The 25018-nt window shown below is 37.8% G+C and overlaps 1 protein-coding gene across 1 annotated transcript in view; it reads right to left on the bottom strand.

Annotated features, from left to right (window-relative positions):
- LARGE1 (LARGE xylosyl- and glucuronyltransferase 1) overlaps positions 1-25018 on the bottom strand; it is a 289565-nt gene that overhangs the window by 202860 nt on the left and 61687 nt on the right. Inside the window, 2 exon segments of the mRNA XM_030450535.1 lie at positions 7073-7091; positions 7093-7261. Of these exon segments, the coding sequence (XP_030306395.1) occupies positions 7073-7091; positions 7093-7179 (106 nt within the window). The 5' untranslated portion in view covers positions 7180-7261.

Here is a 25018-nt window from a genome sequence, read left to right as displayed (position 1 = left end):
GATGTCTCTTTGTCAGTTGCAAGTATCTGATAGACATTTTAGCAATTAATTATTTGTTTGCCTGTTCCTATGAGCAACTTATTGCAAGCATTAAAAATTCAGGAAGTTTTCATCACACTCATAGATCATGTGATAAACTTTTGGCACTTCATTGGATAAAGCTGAACTCTCAGAATCAAGTATTCACAAATATGATCTCAAAATCTGCTTCCCATGAATATTAAAACCAGATATTCATTGTTTATGTAGACAGTCTTCCCAATTAACATATTCACTAGAATATTTATGGAAACCATACACAAAAAGAATGCAAACAGCATCAAAGTGAATCCATTTAAATACTAAGATGAGTATTTGCATCCTTTTTTCATTTTATTTTATTGTATTTTATCAGGTGTTTGCCCAACTCTGGCTTCAGTCACATCTCTACAGATTATCTGGACTAAAATGTACTGTCAGAGAATGATGGTTGCTCAACACCGGAGTGAAAAGAGGACAATAGAGGAATGCAAGTCCCAGGAAAGAAGACAGGCTTTGTTTTTGAAATGTTAACCTGGCAGTTAAGAAAAAGCTCTGCACCCTGACAGACTCCCTGCATGATATCCTGTAACTTCTGGAGTTTTCATCTTAAGGTTGCATTACTGATTCTCTACACAGACACTTCAGGGATTTCAACCTCAAGTGGATCTCCCATGCAGAAAACAGTAACTCAAGTGTATTTTCATCCTGTCAAAATGGAGATGACTGCGGATCTGAGACCACAAAAACCGTACTGGATGCTTTCTATAAGAAATCAGTAAGCTAGAGAGAATGTGTCAAATTACAGCTCCAAGCCTCCATTTTACATGACCTTCATCATAAAGGGGATAGGAAAATGTAGCTTGGAAAATTATGCTATTTCTGAAGATACTGTGGATATTGAAATTGCTATTTTCTTTCTAATGAAAATTGACATATTACCACATATTATTTGTTTATTTCTTCTCTCCCATTTTAAATGCAGTCCACCTTTCCTACTCTATTAGCTTGCCTTTTTAATTTAATTTAAGAACGTTGGAACAATTCGTTTTTTTCATTCAAAGTACCTGATAACTGAAATTATGCTGTACTTGTGCATTATTAAAAAGAACAGCAGTAACCAAGTACGTTCAAAGGCTATACAATATTCAAAATCATCTTTAACATTCTAGTTCATAACCTTAATAGACACTTATTTATCATTAATGAGGCTTTTAGGAGCTGTTGCTGTCACAGCTTGGGTAAAGCCACCTTCAGTGAACACTGAAAGGGAAGGGCAGTCTTCCTGGCAGTGTCTGAGTGACAGCTGTGAAGTTGCAGGCTGCAATATACTTTCTGACAAGGGAAACAAAACCCCAAAAATGAAGCAAAATGCTGTCCAATATGATTGCAAACTATTTAAAAAGCAGAACTTGAGAACTGATTACATTAGGGCATATTTTATACTACAGATCCACTAACAAAGGGTTGATAAAGGATTTTGAAAAGCAATCCCACTGCCACGCTATGGCAAATGAGCAACTTAGGTTCCTAGATATAAACACATGGATGAGTAATATAACTCCTAATTACATCAAGAACATGTAATTTTAGGACACAGCACTGCAGATATCAGTACTGAAGAGAGATGTTTGATTCTGGAGCCCTGAAACATACAAACAAACAAAAACCCCTGCAAAATAACACACCAAAAATGAGGACAACATTTTTTTGCTACGACAAGCTTAGTTAGCTCAACCTTTTTAGCTCAGTGAAAAAGAGACTGGGAGGTGACTGGACTGCTATGTGGAAGTATCTTCAAAGGAAACTATACGCAGGCCTAATGGTGAAATAACAAACAATGATTTAAATCATGCTTGACCAACCCGACTCCTTCTGTGATTAAATTAGTAGATCTGTGAATAAGAGATGAGCAGTAGATACAATCTTCCAAGAATTTAGCACAACTTTCACTACAGTCTCCCACAGCATCCTTTGTATTACAGAGGGGATTTTACAGGTGGAGTACCAAGTTGGTGAAAAAACAGCTGGAATAGTTGGTCTCAAAGCATGACAGTAACTCATCCATGCTCTGTCTGGATGTCAGTTACATGTTGAGTTCCTCAGCATCTGTTCTGTGATCTGTCCTTTTAAATATTTTTATCAGTGACTCAAAGGAGAAATCAGGACTCACCCTTATCAAGAGTGCAAATGACAACAAGCCAGGGGTTGCAGTCAATACAACCACAGGCAAGGGTGACACCCAGGGTGGCAGGTGGTAGACAGGCCAAAGGAATGAAGAGAGCCCTATGCCTGGGAAAGACTAAGTCTCTCATAATGGCATAAGCTGTGGACTAGTTCTGCTGGAAAGGACCTGGGATCCTGGCAGACAAACCTTAACACATGAGCCAGCAGAATGTCTGGACAGTGATGAAGGTCAATTGCATCCTGGGCTGTATCAAAGGGAACATAGGAAATAGACTGAGAGAAGTGACTATTCCTAGGTACATGGTACTCATTAGAGCACATCTGGAACACTGTGTCTACTTTGCAGTAGCAAATAGAAGAACAAAGTTGTTGAAGTCCAGGCATACAGCTGTCCAGTTGTACTGGGGCTGAAAAACAGAGACACAAAAGCACAATGCGAACGGAATCTCGCCACCTCTGTGAAGGATAACAAAAAGTCCTTCTACAGATACATTAGCAGCAAAAGAAGGGGCAAGGAAAATATCCATTCTTTACTGGACACGAGTGGGAATATAGTTGTTAAAGATGAAGAAAAGGCTGAGGTATTTAACACCTTCTTTACCTCAGTTTTCAGCGGAAAGACAGGTTACCCTGAAGACGGATGGCTTCTGGAGCTCAGAGAAAGTGACATGGATCTAAACAGCCCCCCTGTAATCCTGAAGGACACAGTCTGTGACCTACTGCGATGCTTGGATCCCCACAAGTCTATGGGACCAGATGGGATCCACCCAAGGGTAATGAAGGAGCTGGCAGAAGAGCTCGCCAAGCCTCTCGCTATCATCTACCAACAGTCCTGGCTCACTGGGGACATCCCAGATGATTGGAAATTGGCGAATGTCACGCCAATCCACAAAAAGGGCCGGAAAGAGGACCCAGGAAACTACAGGCCCGTCAGCCTGACCTCAGTGCCTGGCAGAGTCATGGAACAGATCATCCTCAGTGCAATCACACAGCACCTGCAGGATGGGCAAGGGATCAGACCCAGCCAGCACGGTTTTAGGAAGGGCAGGTCATGCCTGACCAACCTGATCTCCTTTTATGATCAGGTGACCCGACTGGTGGATGAGGGGAGGGCTGTGGATGTGGTCTACCTAGACTTCAGCAAAGCCTTTGACACCGTCTCCCACAGCATCCTCCTGAAAAAGCTGTCAGCCCGCAGCTTGGACAGGAGCACCCTGTGCTGGGTTAGGAACTGGCTGGAGGGCCGGGCCCAGAGAGTGGTGCTGAACGGGGCTGCATCCAGTTGGCGGCCGGTCACTAGTGGTGTCCCCCAGGGATCAGTATTGGGCCCAGTTCTGTTCAACATCTTCATTGATGATTTAGATGAGGGGATTGAGTCCATCATCAAGCAAATTCGCAGACGACACTAAGCTGGGGGGGAGTGTTGATCAACTAGAAGGCAGGAGGGCTCTGCAGAGGGACCTGGACAGACTGGAGAGTTGGGCTGATTCCAACGGGATGAGGTTTAACACGGCCAAGTGCCGGGTCCTGCACTTTGGCCACAACAACCCCATGCAGCGCTACAGGCTGGGGACAGAGTGGCTGGAGAGCAGCCAGGCTGAAAAGGACCTGGGAGTCTGGATCGACAAGAAGCTGAACATGAGCCAGCAGTGTGCCCAGGTGGCCAAGAAAGCCAATGGCATCCTGGCCTGTATCCGAACAGCATTGCCAGCAGGTCCAAGGAAGTGATTCTGCCCCTGTACTCAGCCCTCGTGAGGCCACACCTTGAGTACTGTGTCCAGTTTCTGGGCCCCCCAGTTCAGGAAGGATATCGAGGTCCTGGAGCAGGTCCAAAAGGAGAGCAACCAGGCTGGTGAAGGGACTCGAGCATAGACCCTACGAGGAGAGGCTGAGAGAACTGGGGTTGTTCAGCCTTAAGAAGAGGCGGCTCAGGGAGACCTCATCGCTCTCTACAAACTACCTGAAAGGAGGGTGTAGCCAGGTAGGGGTTGGGCTCTTTTACCAAACGACTTTCAACAAGACAAGAGGGCATGGACTTAAGTTGTGCCAGGGGAAGTTTAGGTTAGATATTAGAAAGAATTTCTTTACGGAAAGAGTGATCCGTCATTGGAATGGGCTGCCCACTGAAGTGGTGGATTCTCCGTCCCTGGAGATATTTAAAAAGAGACTGGATGTGGCACTCAGTGCCATGGTCTAGCAACCGCAACGGTGGTTCAAGGGTTGGACTCGATGATCTCTGAGGTCCTTCCAACCCAGCCAATTCTATGATTCTATGATTCTATGATTCTATGTTGTCCCAGGCTTGTTCAGCTTGGAGAAGTGACCTATCCACAGACTTCCAGTACCTACGAGCAAGTTGCAAGAAGTCAAAGAGCAAGGCTCTTCACAGCAGTATATGGTGAGAAGTGACATCAGACATTAAATTAAAGCAAGGAAGATACAGGGAGAAACTTCCACCTGAGGACAGCCAAGCAGTGGCATAAGTTGTCCCAGGAGGCCCATGTAGTCCCGGTCCCTTGGAGGTTTTTAAGACATGATCACCCAATGCCTACGAAATACCAAAATGCCTATGAAATCTTGCCTGACCCCTAAGTGCATCCTGGTTTGAGCAGGAGTTTAACCAGAGAATTTCTGAGGTCCCCTTGCACCCTGAATAATTGAGTGAATCTGGGAAGATACCAGGTACTGACAATTTCTTTAACTTAGTGGAAAAGTTTAACAAGAACCATTTACCTGAATCGAAAACCGATGTACTTAAAAGAAACTTCTAGACTGCCTGTATTTAACCAAGAAAACAATGTCCATAAGACAGAAAGGACACTTCCACTCCTATTGATTTCAAATCAAGGCAAAATGCTGTTGTGGTACTTTTTTTACTCACATATACACAACAAGCTTAAAATATAAGTAAATTGTGTGAACCATAGTGGAGTGAAAAACAAGAAGTCAGATGAAATGACAAAATGGCTTTAACTCTCCCTTAGTAGTACCGACTAGATTAAGGAAAATGCTAGCTGTTATTTGGTACAATAAATAGTTTAACTTACCTTTGATTTTAACCAACAAAGATTAAATCATTCTACAGCCATAATTTAAAAAAAAACAAAAAACAGATACAGAAAAATAACAGTTAATAACTTTACATAATTCCCAGCTCTTTCCCAGTGCAAGTCTCCTTAACAGGCAATGCATTTTGCCCTCTGGTTTGCATTTAAGATTAATTCACACTGAGAGCTTTAAGTCACTTCGAATACCATTGAGCAGCAAATTTCAGGATTTGTATTGAATTCTCCTTAAAAACAAAGGATTTTACACACAGAAGAATTTAAAGCAGCATGTAATTATTAATTGTGGACACAATTAAAATAGTCATTATGACAAGGCAGAGTAATATTCTTCTAGAAGCAAAAAGGTAAGGCTTATATTTGCTCAGCTTTTAAAACCAAACAAAAATCAATACTTTTCTGCCAGCCAGACCATTCGTTTTTGAGTATGCAGCCAGCAACCCTTTTATTTCCAATTCAACATGAAACTCTAAAGTGTTTCATGCTAGAATGAGATCACAGCTACTGGCCATTAAGGCAGAATTTTAAGTAACATAATGAATTTACATAAGCAAATATTTGTACCTGGCATGTAACTTATTCAAAGATGTATGTAGTACACAGTGAAAGTCTTTACATGTTCTTACTTGTAATTTAACTTAGAATCCAATTCCCTGTTTTAAAAACGAACAAGTTTGTCAGTCAGGTTACATAAAAGAAAGCTTAACATTTTAAACAATGCTTTTTGGACATTACCTGACTATAAACCTAGTGTTTGAACAGTTTCAGTTGCTGAAATACCTTTCCTCAAAAAAAAAAAAAAAAAAAAAAAAAGTTACAAAATAGGAGATCCAGGTTCTTCTAACTTCACCTGGGTGAAGTATCACTGCTGAACTCCTTTAAGGCCAGATAATTCACCATAAAATTTCACAGGCAACGTAGTGGTTATTCCAAGTCTGATCATAAAAGTGCTAGTTATATAGCTGCAAGCCAATACACCTATGACCTTGAGGGATTCCACCTGAAGGAAGGACAGAAAAACATTCTATCTCTAGCAAACCATTACCAAGAGAGGGAAACAGACTCAAAGTGATTTTATATAAAGAGATTTTATATGGGGCATTCATTGATTTTCTGTGTTTAGCCTGCTAGCACAGTAAGCATAAAGACAGTGGACAGAATTAATAATCACAAAAGGCAAGAAAAAGCCTCGTATGTTTGCAGGTTTGCCCCATTTATATAACTAAATTTATATATAACTAAATATATATAAATATATACTAAATTTATATAACTAAATCAGAAGTTCATAAAATATTCCAGAGTTCTTTGCTGCTATGTTAACACCTCACAGAGCAAGAATCCCACCGCCATCCAACATTCCACAAATTAGGTACCACTGCATGTGACTTGGTCCCAGGGAGCAGCAGCACACTTGATCACAGAACAAGAGAAAGCTTGCAGTTGGGAGACCATGATCCCAGCAAAACCCACTTTACAAAAGACCCATGCTTTTTTTCAGACTTTTAAAAAATTAGGAAACAAAGAGATTAAACTAGTAAGGTGAGGGGTTTTTGTTGCACTTTTAAAAAGTTAAAAAATGAGAGGGAAACCCAAATACCTGGGGCCAGCAATTTCCTCCTTCTCCTCATTAAGAACATGGTAAGAAAGACCCCTTGTTGGAATCTGCATCTTGGGAACTATTTCCTATTCAAGCCAAACCAGATTTATTTAAATAAAATCTACGATGTCTGATCTGCATTCATCTGCTCTGATACCCAATCATTTAACATGCCCTCTCCCAAACATTATTCCCCTCCTACCTTCAAAACTCCCAGCAAAACAGATAAATCCACGTAATGGCTGGAACAAAAAGGACAGTCAGAGAGGCAGCCAGGAATTCTCCGTCGCCCTCTGCAGATCCCAGCATTCTCTCAGGAGTGCAGATTCCCAACCCAGTGCAGTTCCTGATGTCGGAAGCAAATAGTCCACAGCCTCCCACATATTACTCCCTGAAAAGGAAAGGAAAAAATGTTTTAGCAGCTTATCTCTCTGCATGAAGGTAGACTTATGCCAGTGCTCCTGAGAGTTAAGAACAAGGCCTAAGAACAAGGTCACCACAACTGTAAAGGAGTTCATTATTTCAACATGTCCATGGGTATTTAATATAAAACAAGTTTGGTGGTCACACACTCAAGAGACTGAATGGAAAAATGAAAAGTAAAGCTTAGGAGCAAGGGATGTTAGGAAAATTGGCCCACTTTGCTAATCAGAAAGCAATGCTGATGAACTCTATATAAAGGGGAGAAGAGAAAGAGCAAAAGAGGCAAGGAAGCTCCTTAGTCACAAAAAGGGATAATCAGGAGCTTTACTAAACTGTATGCTATGAGGAAGAAGGGATTCTGGAGAGTACTGCTGTTTTTATGAGAGGAAAAGAAAAGCTATCTTAATTTGTTTAAAATAATTGTTCTGCATTTCATAGAGGCCAAGATGGCAAAATAATCTGATGATTTTTATTTATAGAAAAATTAATATTCCCCACAGCAGTGCAGGCATGCAGGGCATAGATAATGTTTCAGATCTTATGCTTTTTTTCTTTGAAAAGATAGGAAAGGCTGGTGTTTGACTGGAGATGTTGGAGAAGGAAAGGGAGCTATTAAGTCCATGCAAATCTAGCTCAGGGTTTCAAAAAAGAGAAATTCTCTACAACAATGACAGGAAAAGAAATGCAGGCTCTGGTAGTACAAGGTGTTTAATAACAGAGACCCTTGGCTTGTCTCTAGACTCTCTTAGCACTAGATCCAAAATCAGCAATTAAAGCATTTCTACATGACACATTAACAGTGGCTACTGCGTGTCTTGAAAATAGGTCTGAGCTCTCCAGCTCCATGCGTGTTCCAGCAAAAGTCAATTCTGAAATCAAATTACAGCAAAAATTAGAATTATAGACCAGAGAAATGGGTTCAATAACTCTGCTGCTGGAGGTATTTAGCTGCAGTTATCAGGCAAACTTACAGCTGTTCTTCTTCGACCACTCAATAGATCCCACTTTATACACTACAGTTTAAGAGCCGTGATAGTCCTCCTGACCTTTGCAACTGGTAAAATGGACTGTAATTTGTCAGCAGAGTCAGCACAAAAAGCATTCCATTGTGTCAGCTTTTCAATGCAATGAATGCCTCACCATAGAGATTTTGCACAAAATATGTAGACAGACCTAATATTAACAACTGTGGTATTAGAGTCACTGAGTTAGAGAGAGACACAGATTTGGTGGATAAATTGTGGAGAACTCTTATCTTTATTCACTGTATTTGGTTAATGATTACACATAATTTCTTTTCCTTACATCACATAGCTTGTACAACCATACAGAATTATGTGCCTACTTGAAAAACACAGAGTTTTCCTAGCTATTTTTTTTTTTTACACTTGCTGAATGTGTGTATATTTTAAAGTCCCCAGAATCACTCACTTTAAAAAGGAAATTTTTGTTTTCCCTTTAACATCATGGTGTGCACTGACATCAGGCTGTGCATATAAAAATAAATGTTTGAAAAAACTCAGAAGCAGAGTCATTCTCCAATAGCCACATCTTGTAATGCAACAGGCACTGAGTACATACTGCTTTAATCAATGTGAAACCCACAGGTAGCAAAGTAAGAGTAAACTGTACATATTTGTGAAATGTGATTACAAGTACACTGCTAAAAAATAATTAATGATTAATCATTGATTAATTGATTTATCAATTAATTAATAAAACACTATTTTAATTCCAGATAAATAAATAAAATTAAGTAATCAATTATTAATTCATCCTGGGCTGCATATTTAAGAAACAATTTAATTTTTCCTATATATTCTTTTAAATATCCATACAAGTTAAGTTTCTGAACAGGTTGACCTGGAGGATGAAACCCAGCTTTTCTGCCTCATGAATGTAAAGAATAATAAATTAAGAAAGTATAAGGAGCAACACTGAACTTCAAATTCAGCTACACAAAAGAAAGCTAGGAATGTAGCAAATTCAGTTTTCCACAAATTGTCACCATACAGACAAAACAGCCAAATCATTCTGCATATTCATGAACATCTTGTACCTAACTAGGAGGACATTTGGCAAAATACTAAACAGAAAAATCAGCTTGTGATGGATCACCCTAGGAAATGCTGAGGTATTTCTTTTAATGATGTTTTAAAAGCTAATGGAGTCATAAATTTTTTTAAAGTAAATTTCTACTATCTCCTTTCCTTCCCAAAGTTGTGAATAGCTTCCCATGAGTCCTAAAGATTAATTTTCAGTGTATAAAATCACCACATCTGCTGAGTATTTTTTTCCAAACATGACAATGCATCATGTGAAAACCCTAGACAAGCAATTGCATAAGAGATCCATGAATGTTAAAGTTACTTGGCTTAAAGGAAACACTTTGGACTCCATCAGGTACTCATTATTAGTTTTATTCAAAAGGATTTTTGCTAATATGCCATCATGAAATAAGTTGAAAACAGGCATTGCAGTTCTTTGACTTGGTTTTCCTTTCAACTCAACAAGTGCCAGATTGATATTGTCATGAAAGGAAAGTGACAATGGTGCCTGAACAAGGGCTAAGCACAGAACAGGACAGGACTCTGCACATTTCTGCCCTATGAGCTTGCCACTGCTGCTCAGATTTGTACAGCACCCACTGCTCCTTGGCCCACAGTCCTACTGAAGCAGACTGTCCCTTGCCTAAAAGGTATTAAAAAGCAGCTTCAAGGTGCAAGCTAAAAATGAAGCGACTTTAGAAGTGACACTGTTAGCTAAATTCATCTTTTTAGTAATAACAAACACTATAAGACAATTCACTCCATTTACCTAAATCTGTGCAATGTTCCTCCTGATAGCTTTCAGTCTGAACACCTGTACACAGAAATACAAAGCGGTCCCTTCCAGCCCAGCCAATTCTATGATTCTATGTTGGAAGAAAAAAAGAAAAAAACGAGGAAGTAACTGTATGATTTAAGCACAGGATATGTGACACTGACCAAAAAAAGAGCCACTGGCTCCTTTTAATCTGTTGTTTGACGTTAATGTCCTTGGATATACTTACGCTGACCCACACAACATTGGTAGCTTTAGTCACCTTTTCTGCCTGTGCTACAGATACAGAAAAGGTGTATTTCAGGATACTCTTCTACTTTGGTCTTCAGTTTTTCATGTACTGAATGTGCTCCAAGAGCATCAGATAATTATACTTTAGAAATTATATGAAATAAGTGGCATCCACCAAAGTTAGCTGTATGTTCATCATACATGTATGTCTTGCTAACAGTAAAGCAGATGCTTGATGCTACTACAATACACACACTTCAAGATTTCTAAAACCTACTGCACATGTACAGAGCAACAGAAATCAGACAGCAACCTCAGGCCAACTCATCCTTGACTACTGCTAAAAAGGCTACTAGCTTGGACAGTGGCTGTGTGAGGGGCAACAGTGGAAATTAAAATAAATTGGTTTTCTCATTACAAAGACTTAATCATGACCTTCTAACCACATGGCAATAGTAAAAATAATGATGTTTGTTATCCTTACATATGGTCAACTGCTTCCATTAATGTTATGGTTGCTTTGTTGTAAAATCAAGGATTATTTCCTTAGCTAAGTGCGAAGCATCTCTCAACCAGTATAAGCAGCGCATATATTAAAGCAAGGAGCAGAACACTAATCACATTGGTATTCAGTTTCTATTAATTTATTTTTTTTAAATTAAGGCATGACAACTCAACTATGTCAGACATCCAGCAGGAGTTCAGTGGAACAATGGAAGTAATTATGAAAACAAAAATCAAACACAATTAACTAGATTTAACTGCTCCACTATAAAAAGCTTTTCCAACTGCTACATTTCCTTGCATTTGTAACAGTTAATCTTGTCCCAGTAATCTTCCATTTGTTTCCAGAGCCACTGAAACGATATATACAATAAAAGATGTTTGTACACCAAACCTGTGCCTTGGCTTTGCTGTGTTTCTTGAATTAACATTATTTAACTCTTTCTGCTTTTCTACACTTGCAGTTACCAAGTCAAAGAGCAATTCCTGCTGTAAAGCTTTCCCCTTTGCTCTGTGTCAATGCAGCATCCATCCCTTGCAACTTTTCATTTTTTTGCTAGACTCAAAATCTAAATACTCTGTAGAAAAAAAGAAGTGTTTTGGCCAGTATTTTTCCATTTTTCTTTAAAATGTTGCTATTGGGGTGTGATAAGGAGTTTGTTTACTCTTTCACAGTCAGCTTTTTATCTTGCAGCTTTGTGGTCTTCCAATCAATGGAAGCTCGCTGTTGTGTGACAGTGTTTTTGTCATATTAAAGTTTAGTACCAAACAGAAAACATGTGGAATAGTCTCAACATTAGAAAATAAAAAAAAATAGTAAAACTTTATTTAAATAACCATCGTTTTCTAAATATGTTCTAGTTCTTAGAAAACAGCATTTTGAAGGAGAATGACAACTCTTCTCTCATCAACTTCCTCTTCTCCCCATGGAAGAAAGTGCTACAGAGTCAAATCTAAGGCTCCCTTTGCTCCCAGACTGATTTTTCTTGGCATTGGAGATCTTCCCCCTGAATCAGACTTGTTAATCCTATGGTAACGTGACTTTAAAGAAGGAGTAAACTCAGATTCAGCATCCAAGTCAGAATTTTTGTGAAGGCACTTAAAGGAAAATATTACAGCAGAGATTCCAAATGATACCAAATTTCTCATCTACTTACAGGAATGTAGTCCTATGTATAAGAGAGAAAATAGCCAAGAAGTTTACAGTATAAATTAATTCTGCCTTGGAACTATGCTAAATGCTCCAAGGGCACACAGGATTGAAACATCCTTTTATCCTGAAATATCTTTACTCAGTATGTGTCATAGCTCAAAGAAAATTCCTTTAGTATCCTGTTAATTGAAGCTTTCTAGAAGCTTCCAGCAACACCACCAGAGGAATAGGGATCTATCCTGGCAGTAGTTACAGAGAGGAAGAAGTAAATAAATAATATGCTTTCACATTTTTATTTTTTCATTCCCATGTTTGTATGTTACATACGTATAATTATCTATCTATTTTAATGATATCCCCTTTTCCTTCAAAGCCTACACTGCTGAAAAGAAGGAAAACCTACAACTTTAAAAATATTATCAAGAAATAACACAAATTAAGATCAACAGGATAAGAAACCTTTTATAAGCCTCCACTAAAATGTCACTGTTAATATGAGGGAGGAAAAAAAAATTATCACTTGAGAAGAGATAGCAGCAACAAAAAACAGTCATGACAGAAAGATCAATCTTGAATGTTACTTATATTTTATTTGCAACTCAAGAATGATACTTATTTTCAAAGTAGGTATGACCTATTTTTTCAATAAGTTCTTCAAACTCTGCTTTACTCTACCCCTGCACCTATATGTGCCTATACCACCACTACTTCCTGACTCCCCAATTTATCTCAGAATTCACCAGAGTTCAAAGAAAGTGAAACAGAGCCTGACTTGGTTTGTATATGACAGAAGTCTAACAAGATCCTATATATACATCCTGAGAATATCTTAGAATTTGAAATGCCAATGTCAATGAATTATAAATATATTAGAGCTCATGGCCAACCAGCAGTGATAACTGTAATAGTAAAGCAACTGCCCTAAAGCCACAGCTTGCACTCACACCAGAGCACTATGATGTATCTCAATTTCAGGCTTTAAAAAAGGACAAAGTTCCACATCTTTCCACATCCAGGCCTACAAAAAAGAAAAAGTAACATGCTACATGCTCTTGGCTGGAAGGAAACATAAGTTTGTTGCTGCACTACTGCTCTCCCTGCCTTTATGCCAGGGCATGCTTCTCCTTCAAAATCAAATGCTGAATCTATTAATTATCATTCATTAATTCCCTTTCCTGAGGCAGTACAGCCTCAGACTGTCAGCACCGAACAATTGCTGATAATTTCAACATAAGCTTTGGGCTGTGTGCAAGGACAGTGCTGCTTAAAGCATATTTTGTAACCACAAGGAACAGCACGTTAGAACACTCGAAGGTTAAGGAGTAAGCAAGACGATTAGATTAAGGGACTCGGCAAGATAGCAACATCCACGAAGAAGCTCGAATGTGTGAAAGATAAGCTTTGTTAGTTAATTGTTGCTAAAGGTTTTGTAGCCAATCAAGTTAAAACGTGTGTAACGAGATGTAGAAATCACCAATCAGCAATATGTATACGTGGCATTAGCTCTTAGATTAGTGTATAAATATTGCCTTCTGATTCAATAAAGTTGGACATTTGTTTGCATCAAACTGAGTCTCCGTCTCGCATCTGTTTGCATCAAACTCTCACTGCGACACTTTCCTATATATCCTATGAATGTGATAATACAGAAAAAAGGGGGAAAAAAAAAAGGTATTTAAATAAGAAGTAGAGTGCTAGATGCAACATAAACAACACCTCTCAAGAATACTGGTGCTAGTACTTTGCTTCTCAGCTGAAGTTCTTGGATGCTAATTCAAAAGCATTCTAAACTTCATTAGAATTGTCTATGTACAAAGCTGCTCTGATGAAGAAATTGATTAAAGATTCAAAAGAAAGTTTTGCCACTGAGAAAACAATCATTGTTGGAAGCATTCCACTCTGACAAAAGAATCCACGTCCAGACTCTAAGAAAAAGTCCTACTATTTAAAAGCAAAACAGAAATCAACCACAGCAACAAAAAAAAACAGCCAAACAAACAAACCCCAAAAACCCCAAGCAAAGTCAATCAATGGATGATAAATACGGACTAAGTGTCTCATAAATAAGGGATGCAGAGCTGAACTTTTTATATAAACACCAAAGTTCTCACCTCATCACTACATATTACTTGTATTTCACTAAACCCATAAAAATGTCAATCAAATTTCAATAAAAATTAAAAGGATGAAATGAAAATTCCAATAAATGCTGGGAATTTCAGATTTGAATAATCAAGGCATTGTCAAAAAGGAGAAAATCATAATATATGTGGCCATGATCAAATGTAGAAGAAAAATCCTTCCCTATGATTACTTCACTAAGCACATTATTTATTCTCAGTTATTTTTTGATGCTACTGCAGAACATCAAATAAGTAAGTTTTTTCTGAAATCCTTGTGTATCAAGGTTCAGTATTTATATGCTCTTAAATATTATACTATCCAAGTAGGCTATAAGGACTATCCATTTCCCTCGGCTTTCCAAGGGCTAAGTGGGTTCTATACAAGTTGATGGGAAAGGTGCTTCTCCCCCTAACTCTTTTTTACTTGACATGGAAGGAAAGTTCTTGCAGAATAATATGGTGTCAGGCACTTTTTAAAGTAGGGAAGGCAGCTGTGGATTTTGGTTATTTCACATAGGACTATTCTTGAACACTGGAACACTGGAAAGGGCTTGATAAACTGGAATTTATAAATAAAGATTTCTCATGGCTTCTTGTTTGGCACTACACAGATTAATGTAGGTATTAGAGAAGCATGGCATGTGAGTTTAATGTAATTACAAAAGGGGTATGAAAGGTGTTATCAAAGCTGAACAAAGCTGTAGAAAGTAGCCTCAAGAGGAGACACTGACAAAAGCCTTTACTAAAGAATCCAAAATTTCCATGTGTGGAGTTAGCATTTCAATAGAATCATAGAACCATAGAATAGGTTAGGTCGGAAGGGACCTCTGGAGGTTCATGCAGTCAAATCCTCTGCACAAAGCAAGATGAATACTGTGCTTTCAAATCAATCTGTAATTTGGATAGGTCTTTACTCTTAATTTCAAAACTATCACCTGAGGGAGGGTGGTCTGTCTGAAGAAAAAGGGCAGTGGGCTAAGGGTTTCTGTGTTGTCTCTCCACATCTCCTCAAAGTATTGTGATTTTCACTGAACATTTCACTGTTCCTGTGCATGAGAACTTCAGTCTTTGTAATAATTTTCTTATCATCATCATTGTTCTCTGAAGTTCCTATAATTCCACAATTAGATGAAGGTGCAGAAATAATAAATATAAAATATTTATCAAGTCCCTTGTAAAGAAAATTAATATACTGAAAAGAATTACCTTATTCATATGCACATAATTAACATTTCCACTTTAAATTTTATTATAACTCATCATTTTCAGGGTAGCAAGCGATTGCCAGATCTTTTCTAACAAAAGGAAGAGAGGATAATGATGATACCAAGGATCATCAAAGGATGCAGAGGACTGTGTAGTTATGGAAATACCATATAATACAAGAGCATGCTTTGCACTGGTTTGTGTTTGAGATGAAGGGAACAGAAAGGAAGAACACCTCTTACTGTTTCTTCCAATTCTACTTTTGCAGTCTGGTATCTTTTAAGACAATTGGCCCTTTCTGTATTGTATGGCAATCATTATCATAAACCCAGAGCAGAAGTAAAGCTAACCTCTAGTAACTTCAACAGAGGATCTTCTGAGAGTAGGACAAAGGCTGGTTAAGAGTCTTAGAGAGAATCAGGGAGAATGAGTTCCTCACTCTCTAGTCTATGACTGTTGCAAACTGGATGGAAGTACTTCCTTCACCAAAGTAAGACAAGCAAGTAGAAACAAATTAAAGTAATAATGTTGGTATTTACATTTATTAAAGGAATTCTGAGAGACATCTGAGCTTTCTACACTGAAGATTTATTTCTGCAACAATTCTGAAAAGTTGTAAACCAAAAGATACTAAATCTATCTTTATGCAAACATACATAAACAGTCATTACTTCAACTAATACCAAAGCCAAAACAACAAAGTGGAAATATGTTTTAAGGCAAAGCTAGTCTAACCAATTGTGTACCAATACTGTCTGAGAGTTTTGCTCCCTTGCTTGTTCCATATCTGTAATCTACTGTGGTTCTCAGCACCCCTCTTGGCTCCTGGGCTTGCTTTCAAAGTGAGTCAGCAAGGTCTTTCTGACACAGAATCAGGGAATGTTTTGAAGCAGATTCATGTCAGGACCATTACCTCCAGACAACGTGGATGAGGCTGCTCCCTGAGCACCCCAACAATCCCCCAGCACTGCCTCAGCGGGTTCGCTGCCCTCAGGCACAGCCACCACACAGTGCCTCAGGAAACAGAACATTTACCTTTTGCCTCACGTCATGACTTCGATGAACTGTGGCACTTTTTCTGATTCATATTAATGTACTGGCACTCAAAGGAAATCCAGGAAAAGCACATTACATGGCACAGATTCAGCCAGTCCACTCAACAGGGCCAAGTGCTGTGAATATTGGTGTTTTGTGCTGTGAATATTTGGTATTTTCCTCCTCCTGGCCTGCAGATCAGGATCTGCTCTCTGGAGGCAATGACTATGGCAGTGTAAGTGTTAGTGCTGCAATGTCTATTTTATTATCTGCAGATGGTTGATTCGTGTGTTCTCCTATCATAAGCATTATGTTTTATCATAACAGCATGGGGCACAGTATTTAGAATCTACAGGACTGAAGGTACACAGCAGATGTAACAGTCACAAAATACAGGCTGTCAATTGAGTTGCACCAGAAGTTGGGATCATGATATTGACCCCAAGGTCATTGTTTCATCAAAAAGATATGATCTACCTCAATATGTATTGCAACGGATAGAAATCACCACTACATATCACTGCATTTTATGCAGAGAATTTTCCCAGTTGCTCCGAGGGAACTGTCAGTAAGACAGCATCAAAATATAATGAATGTGAAAACAATTCTGGCAAACTTCTAAAAATAAAACATATAAAATTTATTTCTTGCTATCAGAAGAAAAAATACAGGACATAACAATGCAGTTATTTGAAGGGCAACAAAAGTAGTCCATAGTATTATCAAAAATAGCCCACATTATTATTAGCTATAATGAGTCACACAGATTGGTTGATTTTGACAAAAAATTACATAATACTTTTTTTTTTTTTTTTTTTTTTCCCAAGATTCACCCATAGCTATGAGAAGACACATTGGTAGAACAAGTTTCGTTTACTGCCAGTATTATATTAACTATTTTTCCAAATAATGGGAAGATTTTTTTAAAAGGCTGAGAAGGATGTCCCTTTTTATTGAATGCTGAAGATTTAAATTATGATATGTAAAATACTAGTAGTGATTACATATTATTACACAGCTTAAACAGAGGGCAAAGACTTTCTTTCCGACACATCAATGTAACTGCTTTAAGAATATTTGAATATTTATGTTTGAATAAAATAGTTTGAACTTTGATAATATTTTTACGTTCTGCAGTTCACAGTACTGATGTTATCTTTTAGATGCACAGCTTAATAGAAAATTACAGTACTTTTTCATCACTAATTTCTGGAAAAATATATTTTTCAAAAAAGTTTTTTTTTGAAAATATTTTTTTTTTAAATATCTTTTACAGGCAGCTTATAATTTGGTCTTGATTGGACTGAAATTAAGTTTTCCATTTATTTTCTCAGATTTAAATTTATTTCAGCTAGTACAAGTGGCTCTCGTACAGAAGGTGAAGTCAGTTCAAATGCATGTTTTGTGTATGTTAAGAACAACAAGCTGGAGATGAAGGACAGATCTAATCAATGATATAAGGCTATTTGTACCTCTTCTTTAATATGCTAAAAATGTCGTGTACAGTTTTAAAAATAGCAACGATTTTACATTTGCTGATATTTTGACATAATTTTGTAATTACAGGGTACATTATGGCCAAAGTAAGTGATTTTTTCACCAAAACTGCATTTTTTATCTCTCATCTAACTTAAAACATACCCTGTGAAAGCAGAAAAAAATGTGGAGTATTTTTCATTAATAGGCATTAGTCCTACAGTGCATACTCCCCATTTTGTATTCCAGTGCCATCAAGCAAAACCATCTTAATTTGATTCAATTTCTCTAAAATGAGATAATTTTTAAAAGAAAATTCATTTATTCCTGAGGGGTCCCAAGCTGATAAAATGCTAAATATCGATATTAATTGTTTTATTTTGTAAGGTTTATGTACTCTTCAACAATGAAAAATGAACTAATGCCTTGCATTCAGAAACTTCTGAAATGTATTCATTTCTAGCTCATATACAGTAGTTGGATGAATATTTTACTTTTTAAACAGACTAGAATAGATTAAAGAAACCTGTTAATATTGATTGCTACATCTGACCTTAAAATTATATTTTATCTCCACAGGTAAAGGCTTTTACAAACTGATTTTGACAGACAGTGAAATATATTGAAAGTGACAATAAGTACCATTTTAGATAAGAAATTGAAGGTTTCGATAATTGGAGAGTAGAGCTGATTTCTATAAAAATGTATAGTTGGGTGAAAAGTATGCAAGGAAAAATGGTGTTCCTGTAAAATGCCCCTTAAACTATGGTAATATGTCTTATTTCTGCCTAAATGGTCATTTTAACAACAAGCATTAGCAGCCTGACAACCTCAGGAGTCTCAGAACTGAAAAAAACCAAGCCCTACCAGCTTGAGGGAGGGAAAGAAGGGGCTGCTCTTCTCATTTTCTTAAACAGCACCTTCAGATTACAAGGTTTGAAAGTTCATCTCTCACTATATTTATCACTATGAAAACCAGGAACTTTTAACGTTTGGGTTTGGTTTTTTTTTAAATGAAAGCTGAAGTCCTATTATGACTTCAAGAACTGAACTTGACACAACGTGTGACATCCTCCTGGCTGCTGAATTATAGGGGTTAGCACTACTCTTGCAGGCATTGCTGAAAATGCACTTCTCTCTTGGAAGAGAGTTCAAACCACTGCTGGACACCAATCACAACTTCAGGCTGTTATCACAGGACTCTTGAAATTTCTGATTTGGATTTAGGGAGATAGACACCAGACTATCTGGTCTGCTGTGACTATCAGCATCTGCTGTGTTGCGCTGTCTTCCAAATCCCCACTGTGGTGACAAACTTTATAACCTTTAATAAACAGATGCCTGGAGTACTTTTCATTTGACTAAGGTAGGGTCCTTTAATATTTCAACTGACCTTACCAAGTATTCACATGGAAATAAGGATCCATGTTAAGACCTTTTCAGATTAGTAATATAACCAGTAGTATGAACTAAAACAGAACTTTATAGATTGAATCATATCTTCTCCGTATCCAGAAACACTTCTGAAGAAGTAATGTTGAATGTGCAATACATCCTGAGGTATTTTTCTTCATCTTCAAAGGTATATTCAATAATATGATCAAACACTGTATATGTCACTGTTCTAATCCTTAAAGTGATAGTGGCAAGTAATTACACAAAAGAGTTCAGGAGCAATTTTGCACAAAAAATAATAGCAGGATTTTATCATGGCTCGAAAAATTGTGAAACACTGACATAGTTCTTTGGGATAATATAATTTTAATATCTGGGATACTAAAATACTTTTGTAGTATAAACAAGTTTATTTTTTTAAGGTATTCTCAGCCTTCATTTGAAGGTCTTCATGTTTTTCTTTTGTATTTTTAACATACCCTGATATTAAGATACCAGAATCTCTAAATTAAATGTCTTAGTATTTAAATATCTTTGGAGTCCCTGGGTCATTACAATTAAAAAAATTAAGAATTTAAGGAATATTGAGCCTACTATAAGAACCTTGAATGAATGCAGCCTGTGTGTTATGTTCTCAGCACCAATTATTCCACTCTACAGTTTAAGGAGTATTGAGTTTACTGGTTATGCAGCACGTCAGTGATTAAGCTGGAAGTATCTAAAAAGCCTGACTGCAATGAAAATATTTCATCTAAGCAATGCCTCAGTCCTCATTAATATTTTAAAACAGTAGCTCAATAATATTGTCTAAGTGTCACTAACAAAGATTAATGAATCAAATCTACGTATTTTGTGTGTTTTTTAAATTTATTTTTTCACAACTACACGCTGGATTTCCTGGTTAGCTTTTAGTGCCACCTGGGAGGCTAAGAGATTTTGGAGAAGAGCGTCTGAAATTGTTTCACTGTGTGAGTAACATGAAAGACTTGGACAAATAAAAATGCAAAAATTTATTGGGAAAAAAAGTTCACTCAGCATGCTAACAGCAGTAACACTATCTACTGAAACCCAACAGCTACCATGACATTTGTCAAAGAAATTCAATCTCCATTCTTTGTGGTGAAACAGGCAGTTTCAGCTCCATCTGAGAAAGAAGTCAATGAGAGAGTTTACACCATCATTTTAATTCAGAGGAAGAATACCTTCTGCCTTTTGACTCAATCTCCCCAAGAATTCCTGCTTACTCTAGGCTGAGCTGCATGATTGAGGGCTCTAAAAGAGCAACAACTGCATACCCTTTGGGATGAAACAAAGACAGAAGATGCATTCCAGAGTGCACACTAAAGGATGCTATGGATGCTGAGCTGCTGGGACATGACTGTAATAACCTTACTGTAAGAGCCTTGTATGAACGCAGCCTGTGTAGTGGGTTCTCAGCACCAATGATTCCACTCTACAAATCCACTTCTGCTGAGCCTCACTGTGAAAATGGATAAAGCTCTATGGCATCAATCTCCACAAAAAGCTGAAACCACACAAAATGTGCTAACAGAAAAAAAAAACCCAATTTCATATAGCAGTATTAATGAGGAACAATTCACGGGCTGTGGTGCCATCAGGAAAATCAATGGCTGTGATCAAATGCCAGTTTTTTTCTTCATCTAAAAATTAGGCTATAAAAGAATTCCTTTTTTATCATCTCATTCATAACCTGTCTTATGTTGAAGTATAAGAACTCAGCTAATTAGGCATGTGATAAAGGTAGCTTATTTGGGGCATTTCCCTGCTTTTGCACTTATAGTAGGCAAAGGAGGTAAAGATAAAGTAGATATTTAACATCAACACTTTCCCTCCCCCCCCTCAAATCTACAATTCTAAGCAGTTATTTCCTCAGAGGTGGCAATGAAAGGAATTAGATGTACTTGAACTTTCAGTGCTTCAGAGAAATTTTTTTAACTCGGGCAGACCGCAATTACACATCCTGGTGCTGCAGTTCTAAATGCTTGCAAGAAAACAAAGAAGTTTCAACTAGAAGAGAGCTCCCATTTGGATGTCAGCTATGGAATTCCATCAACTCCATGCGTTTTTCAGCAAGGGACACTGAAGCGTTGCAATGCCACAGCCAGACAGCAGATGTCACACTGCTTAGCGAGGTGACTACCACAGCAGATATCGGCCGTGATGCTTCAACGAAGAGGAAAGGCGAGCGAGAATGCATTAATCCCTCTGACAAGGGCAGGCAATCAAAAGTAATGACACACATTTGCCAGTTGCAGAGAAACATAATGTAGCCAGGCAGTGAAAAAGAAGTTGCACTGAATCCTAGAAGTGAACGGCTGGTTTACCCACACAGTGCAAGAAACAGTAATACTGTGCAAACAAAAACTTGCTGTCAAAATACCAAGTTTTCTGCATATTTCCTCCTCACAATGCAGAAACATCTTCTTGCACAAAAATACCTAAGGGCCTTACCATGGGAGGATCGGGTCTGGTAAGTGGGGTGAAAACACAAAGTTCTTGCTCCTGTAGACCTTGCCTTCTAAAATTATCCAGAGAGAAAAGATTCTGATCTTCCATAGTATAGAGAATATCAAGGCAGACTGAGGTGCCTTGCTTATATTATATATATTATATATATTATATTATATTATATTATATTATATTATGGCATCCTGGCATGTATCAGAAACAGAGTCACCAGCAGGTCCAAGGAGGTGATTCTGCCCCTATACTCAGCCCTGGTAAGGCCACACCTTGAGTCCTGTGTTCAGTTCTGGGCCCCTCAGTTCAAGAAGGAGATTGAGGTCCTCGAACAGGTCCAAAGGAGGGCAACCAAGCTGGTGAAGGGACTTGAGCACAGACCCTATGAGGAGAGGCTGAGGGAGCTGGGGTGTTCAGCCTGAAGAAGAGGAGGCTCAGGGGAGACCTCATCACTCTCTACAACTCCCTGAAAGGAGGATAGAGCCAGGCAGGGGTTGGTCTCTTTTCCCAGGCAACTCTCAGTAAGACAAGAGGGTATGGTCTTAAGTTGTGCCGGGGGAAGTTCAGATTGGATATTAGAAAAAATTTTTTCACGGAAAGGGTGATCAGACATTGGAACGGGCTGCCTGGGGAGGTGGTGGACTCTTCATCCCTGGAGACATTTAAAAAGCGACTCGATATGGCACTCAGTGCCATAGTCCAGTGACTGTGGCGGTAGTTGATCAAGGGTTGGACTCGATGATCTCTGAGGTCCCTTCCAACCCAGCCTATTCTATGATTCTATGATACAACTTGAACTGGAAAATCGATTCTGAAGACCTAATCTACCACCTTTAGTGGAAGTTATTCCTCTTTAGAAGCATCACTACCGTAGACCCTTCATAACACGACTGGACCTTCTCTCCCAGTTCACGGAGAATACACAGGTTCAGGCTGCCTCACTTACTATTGCATTCTTTTAGCAGCACAACTGAACACTGTACCAAGAGAAAAGTTAAAAGTTAAAAAAATGAGACAACACCATGGCTTAATTCTCCTTTGTTGTTTTTTTGTTTGTTTAGGGTTTTTTTGGTTTTTTTTTTTTTCGAAGTTCTCAGTGTCACGCTTAGAAAGAGTCATATTTTCTTCCCCTCCAACATTTTAAAACATTGGAAGATAAAAAGTCTTTTTCAAAAAGTCTATTTTGCTCACATGATCTGGCATGTGCCCAGTGTTTTGTGTTGAATTACATCTCTGGGGGAAAAAAAAAAAAAAAGCAGCAGCATTTCCAAAAAAAGAGATAAATTTTCACAGAGCTTCACAGGTGTATTGAGGGATAAACTCCTGCTTTAAAGAGCTGGTTTAAGTTCCAACACTAGACTATACTTGCAATTTAAAAAAAAAACAAAAAAAAAACAAAAAAAAACACCAACTTCTAAGACAGAAAACATTTGCAAAACTGTTCTGCATGATGTTATTAAAAAATCAGAAGACACCTGTTCTTCCTGTGCTGAGGAACAGGCAGGGCTGCAGGCTAAACAGCCTCTAACCTAAGAATTGTGAAGATCTGACCTTTTCTTGTCCAAAACAGACCTAGAATCTACCTACCTGGTGATATCCTTCCACTGACAAAACACTTTACAGCAATAATTAAAGCAATAATTAAGCCTTCTTCTTTCCTCCCAGTTTTATGTGGGTTGATATAAGTTAACACTGGTGGCATTATGCATGTGAATAGGAACACGTTTATGTGAAGAATTTGAGAACTAACACAAAACAACTTGGTTTTCCATTTTTGCTTTCCAGCTACAGAGGTAAATGAGGTTTTTATGAACTACTGAACTAACTTGCACAATTTCTTAAGAAAACACTCATAAATTACCTTATTTGTTTAAAAGTCTCATGTTTTTAGGACACAGGAACAGAGATGTGACATGAGATTTTGGTCACAAAGAGAAAAAAGTGGCACCTCATACATATGTACAATCTAAGCACCTGAGCTAACACCACTTTTCCTGAGATAGCATTTGACTTTCCTTTGCAGAGAATTACAGTAAGGGAGATTACAGCCTGAATAGGTGTTTTGCAAATAAAACACTAAAATAAGGTTAATACTATCTTCCCTTACCCAAAGAGAGTGATGGAAAAAGGAACAAGGACATCCTGACATGCTAACTCAGTTCATACTTTTCCCCCACTCACACTTAATTCTGACACTACAATTATTAGTGTAGACCACCATATATCTCCCATTTAGACAGCATGAAAATATTATTGGAATCAGTGGGTGCATCATTTACCTTCAAGTCTTTCATAGAGAAAGAGCAATGGTGAAGACATACCCCATTGCTTTTTAGGAAGGCAGAAGAAAAATCAAAATCCAAAACAAAGGAAAAGATGGAAACCTAGATTCAAATTATATCCACCTTAAAAAAATTCCTATTAATTTTGTCATTCTTCAGCTTTGCAGAAACAGGAGGTGGTAATTACAGTTTAGGTGCAAAATGAACTAACTTTTTCAAAGGTTGTAATCTAGACACAGATACCATATGAAGTCTAAACTTAAAAAATTTGTTTTTTAAACCTGCTTTGCCACTGTTGGATGTCTACCTTTTAATAAACCCACTTTTGTGAAGACTCAACAAGATGTGACTGGACAGGGTGTTAGATAATCTCATCTAGGGTCCCTTTTCTATGAGGTTGGATCAGATGAGTTTCTGAGGCCCCTTCCAACTTGGACTATTCTATAACTGTATGAACAAAAATGCCCATTTTGTTTAAAATACCACAAGTTCCAGATTTAGATATTTTAACAGGAGTTATATGTAGGCATTACTTTTGTAAAATAAGGTTTTATCCTTTCTCAAATTCAGAATTAAAATTAGCTACAATTAGCAACTAGCTTCAGATATGTAGGTTCTAGGAAGCTATGGCCTAAATTATAATGCAGAAATAGGTCTGAGAAGGGAAAGGTCACAGAAGCAAGTTACCCCTTGTCTTGGGAAAAGAAAACAGGGCCTGTAGAAGCATGAAAAATATCTTTTACCATTATATTTTAATTTTAGTATTTTTTTAAATAGCACTTTCAATTATCTCTGTATTGTTTGGCAAATACCAGGAGTTTGGGAAAGGAAATTAAAGACCTTTCCCCTACCTGAGCTCCAATAAAGGAATGGTTACTTCATGACTTGCTAGCTGTGATCTTAGCCCTGGAAAAGCAAAGGCTAATCATAGTATACAAGAATCTGTAAACAGAAAAAACCCTGTAACTTTCTATCATTCACATATATTAACAAGAAACAAAAATCCTCTGTAAAAT

The sequence above is a fragment of the Calypte anna genome, chromosome 1, assembly GCF_003957555.1.
Source record: "Calypte anna isolate BGI_N300 chromosome 1, bCalAnn1_v1.p, whole genome shotgun sequence".
Taxonomy (NCBI): domain Eukaryota; kingdom Metazoa; phylum Chordata; class Aves; order Apodiformes; family Trochilidae; genus Calypte; species Calypte anna.
This window is presented reverse-complemented; position numbering and strand designations above follow the sequence as displayed.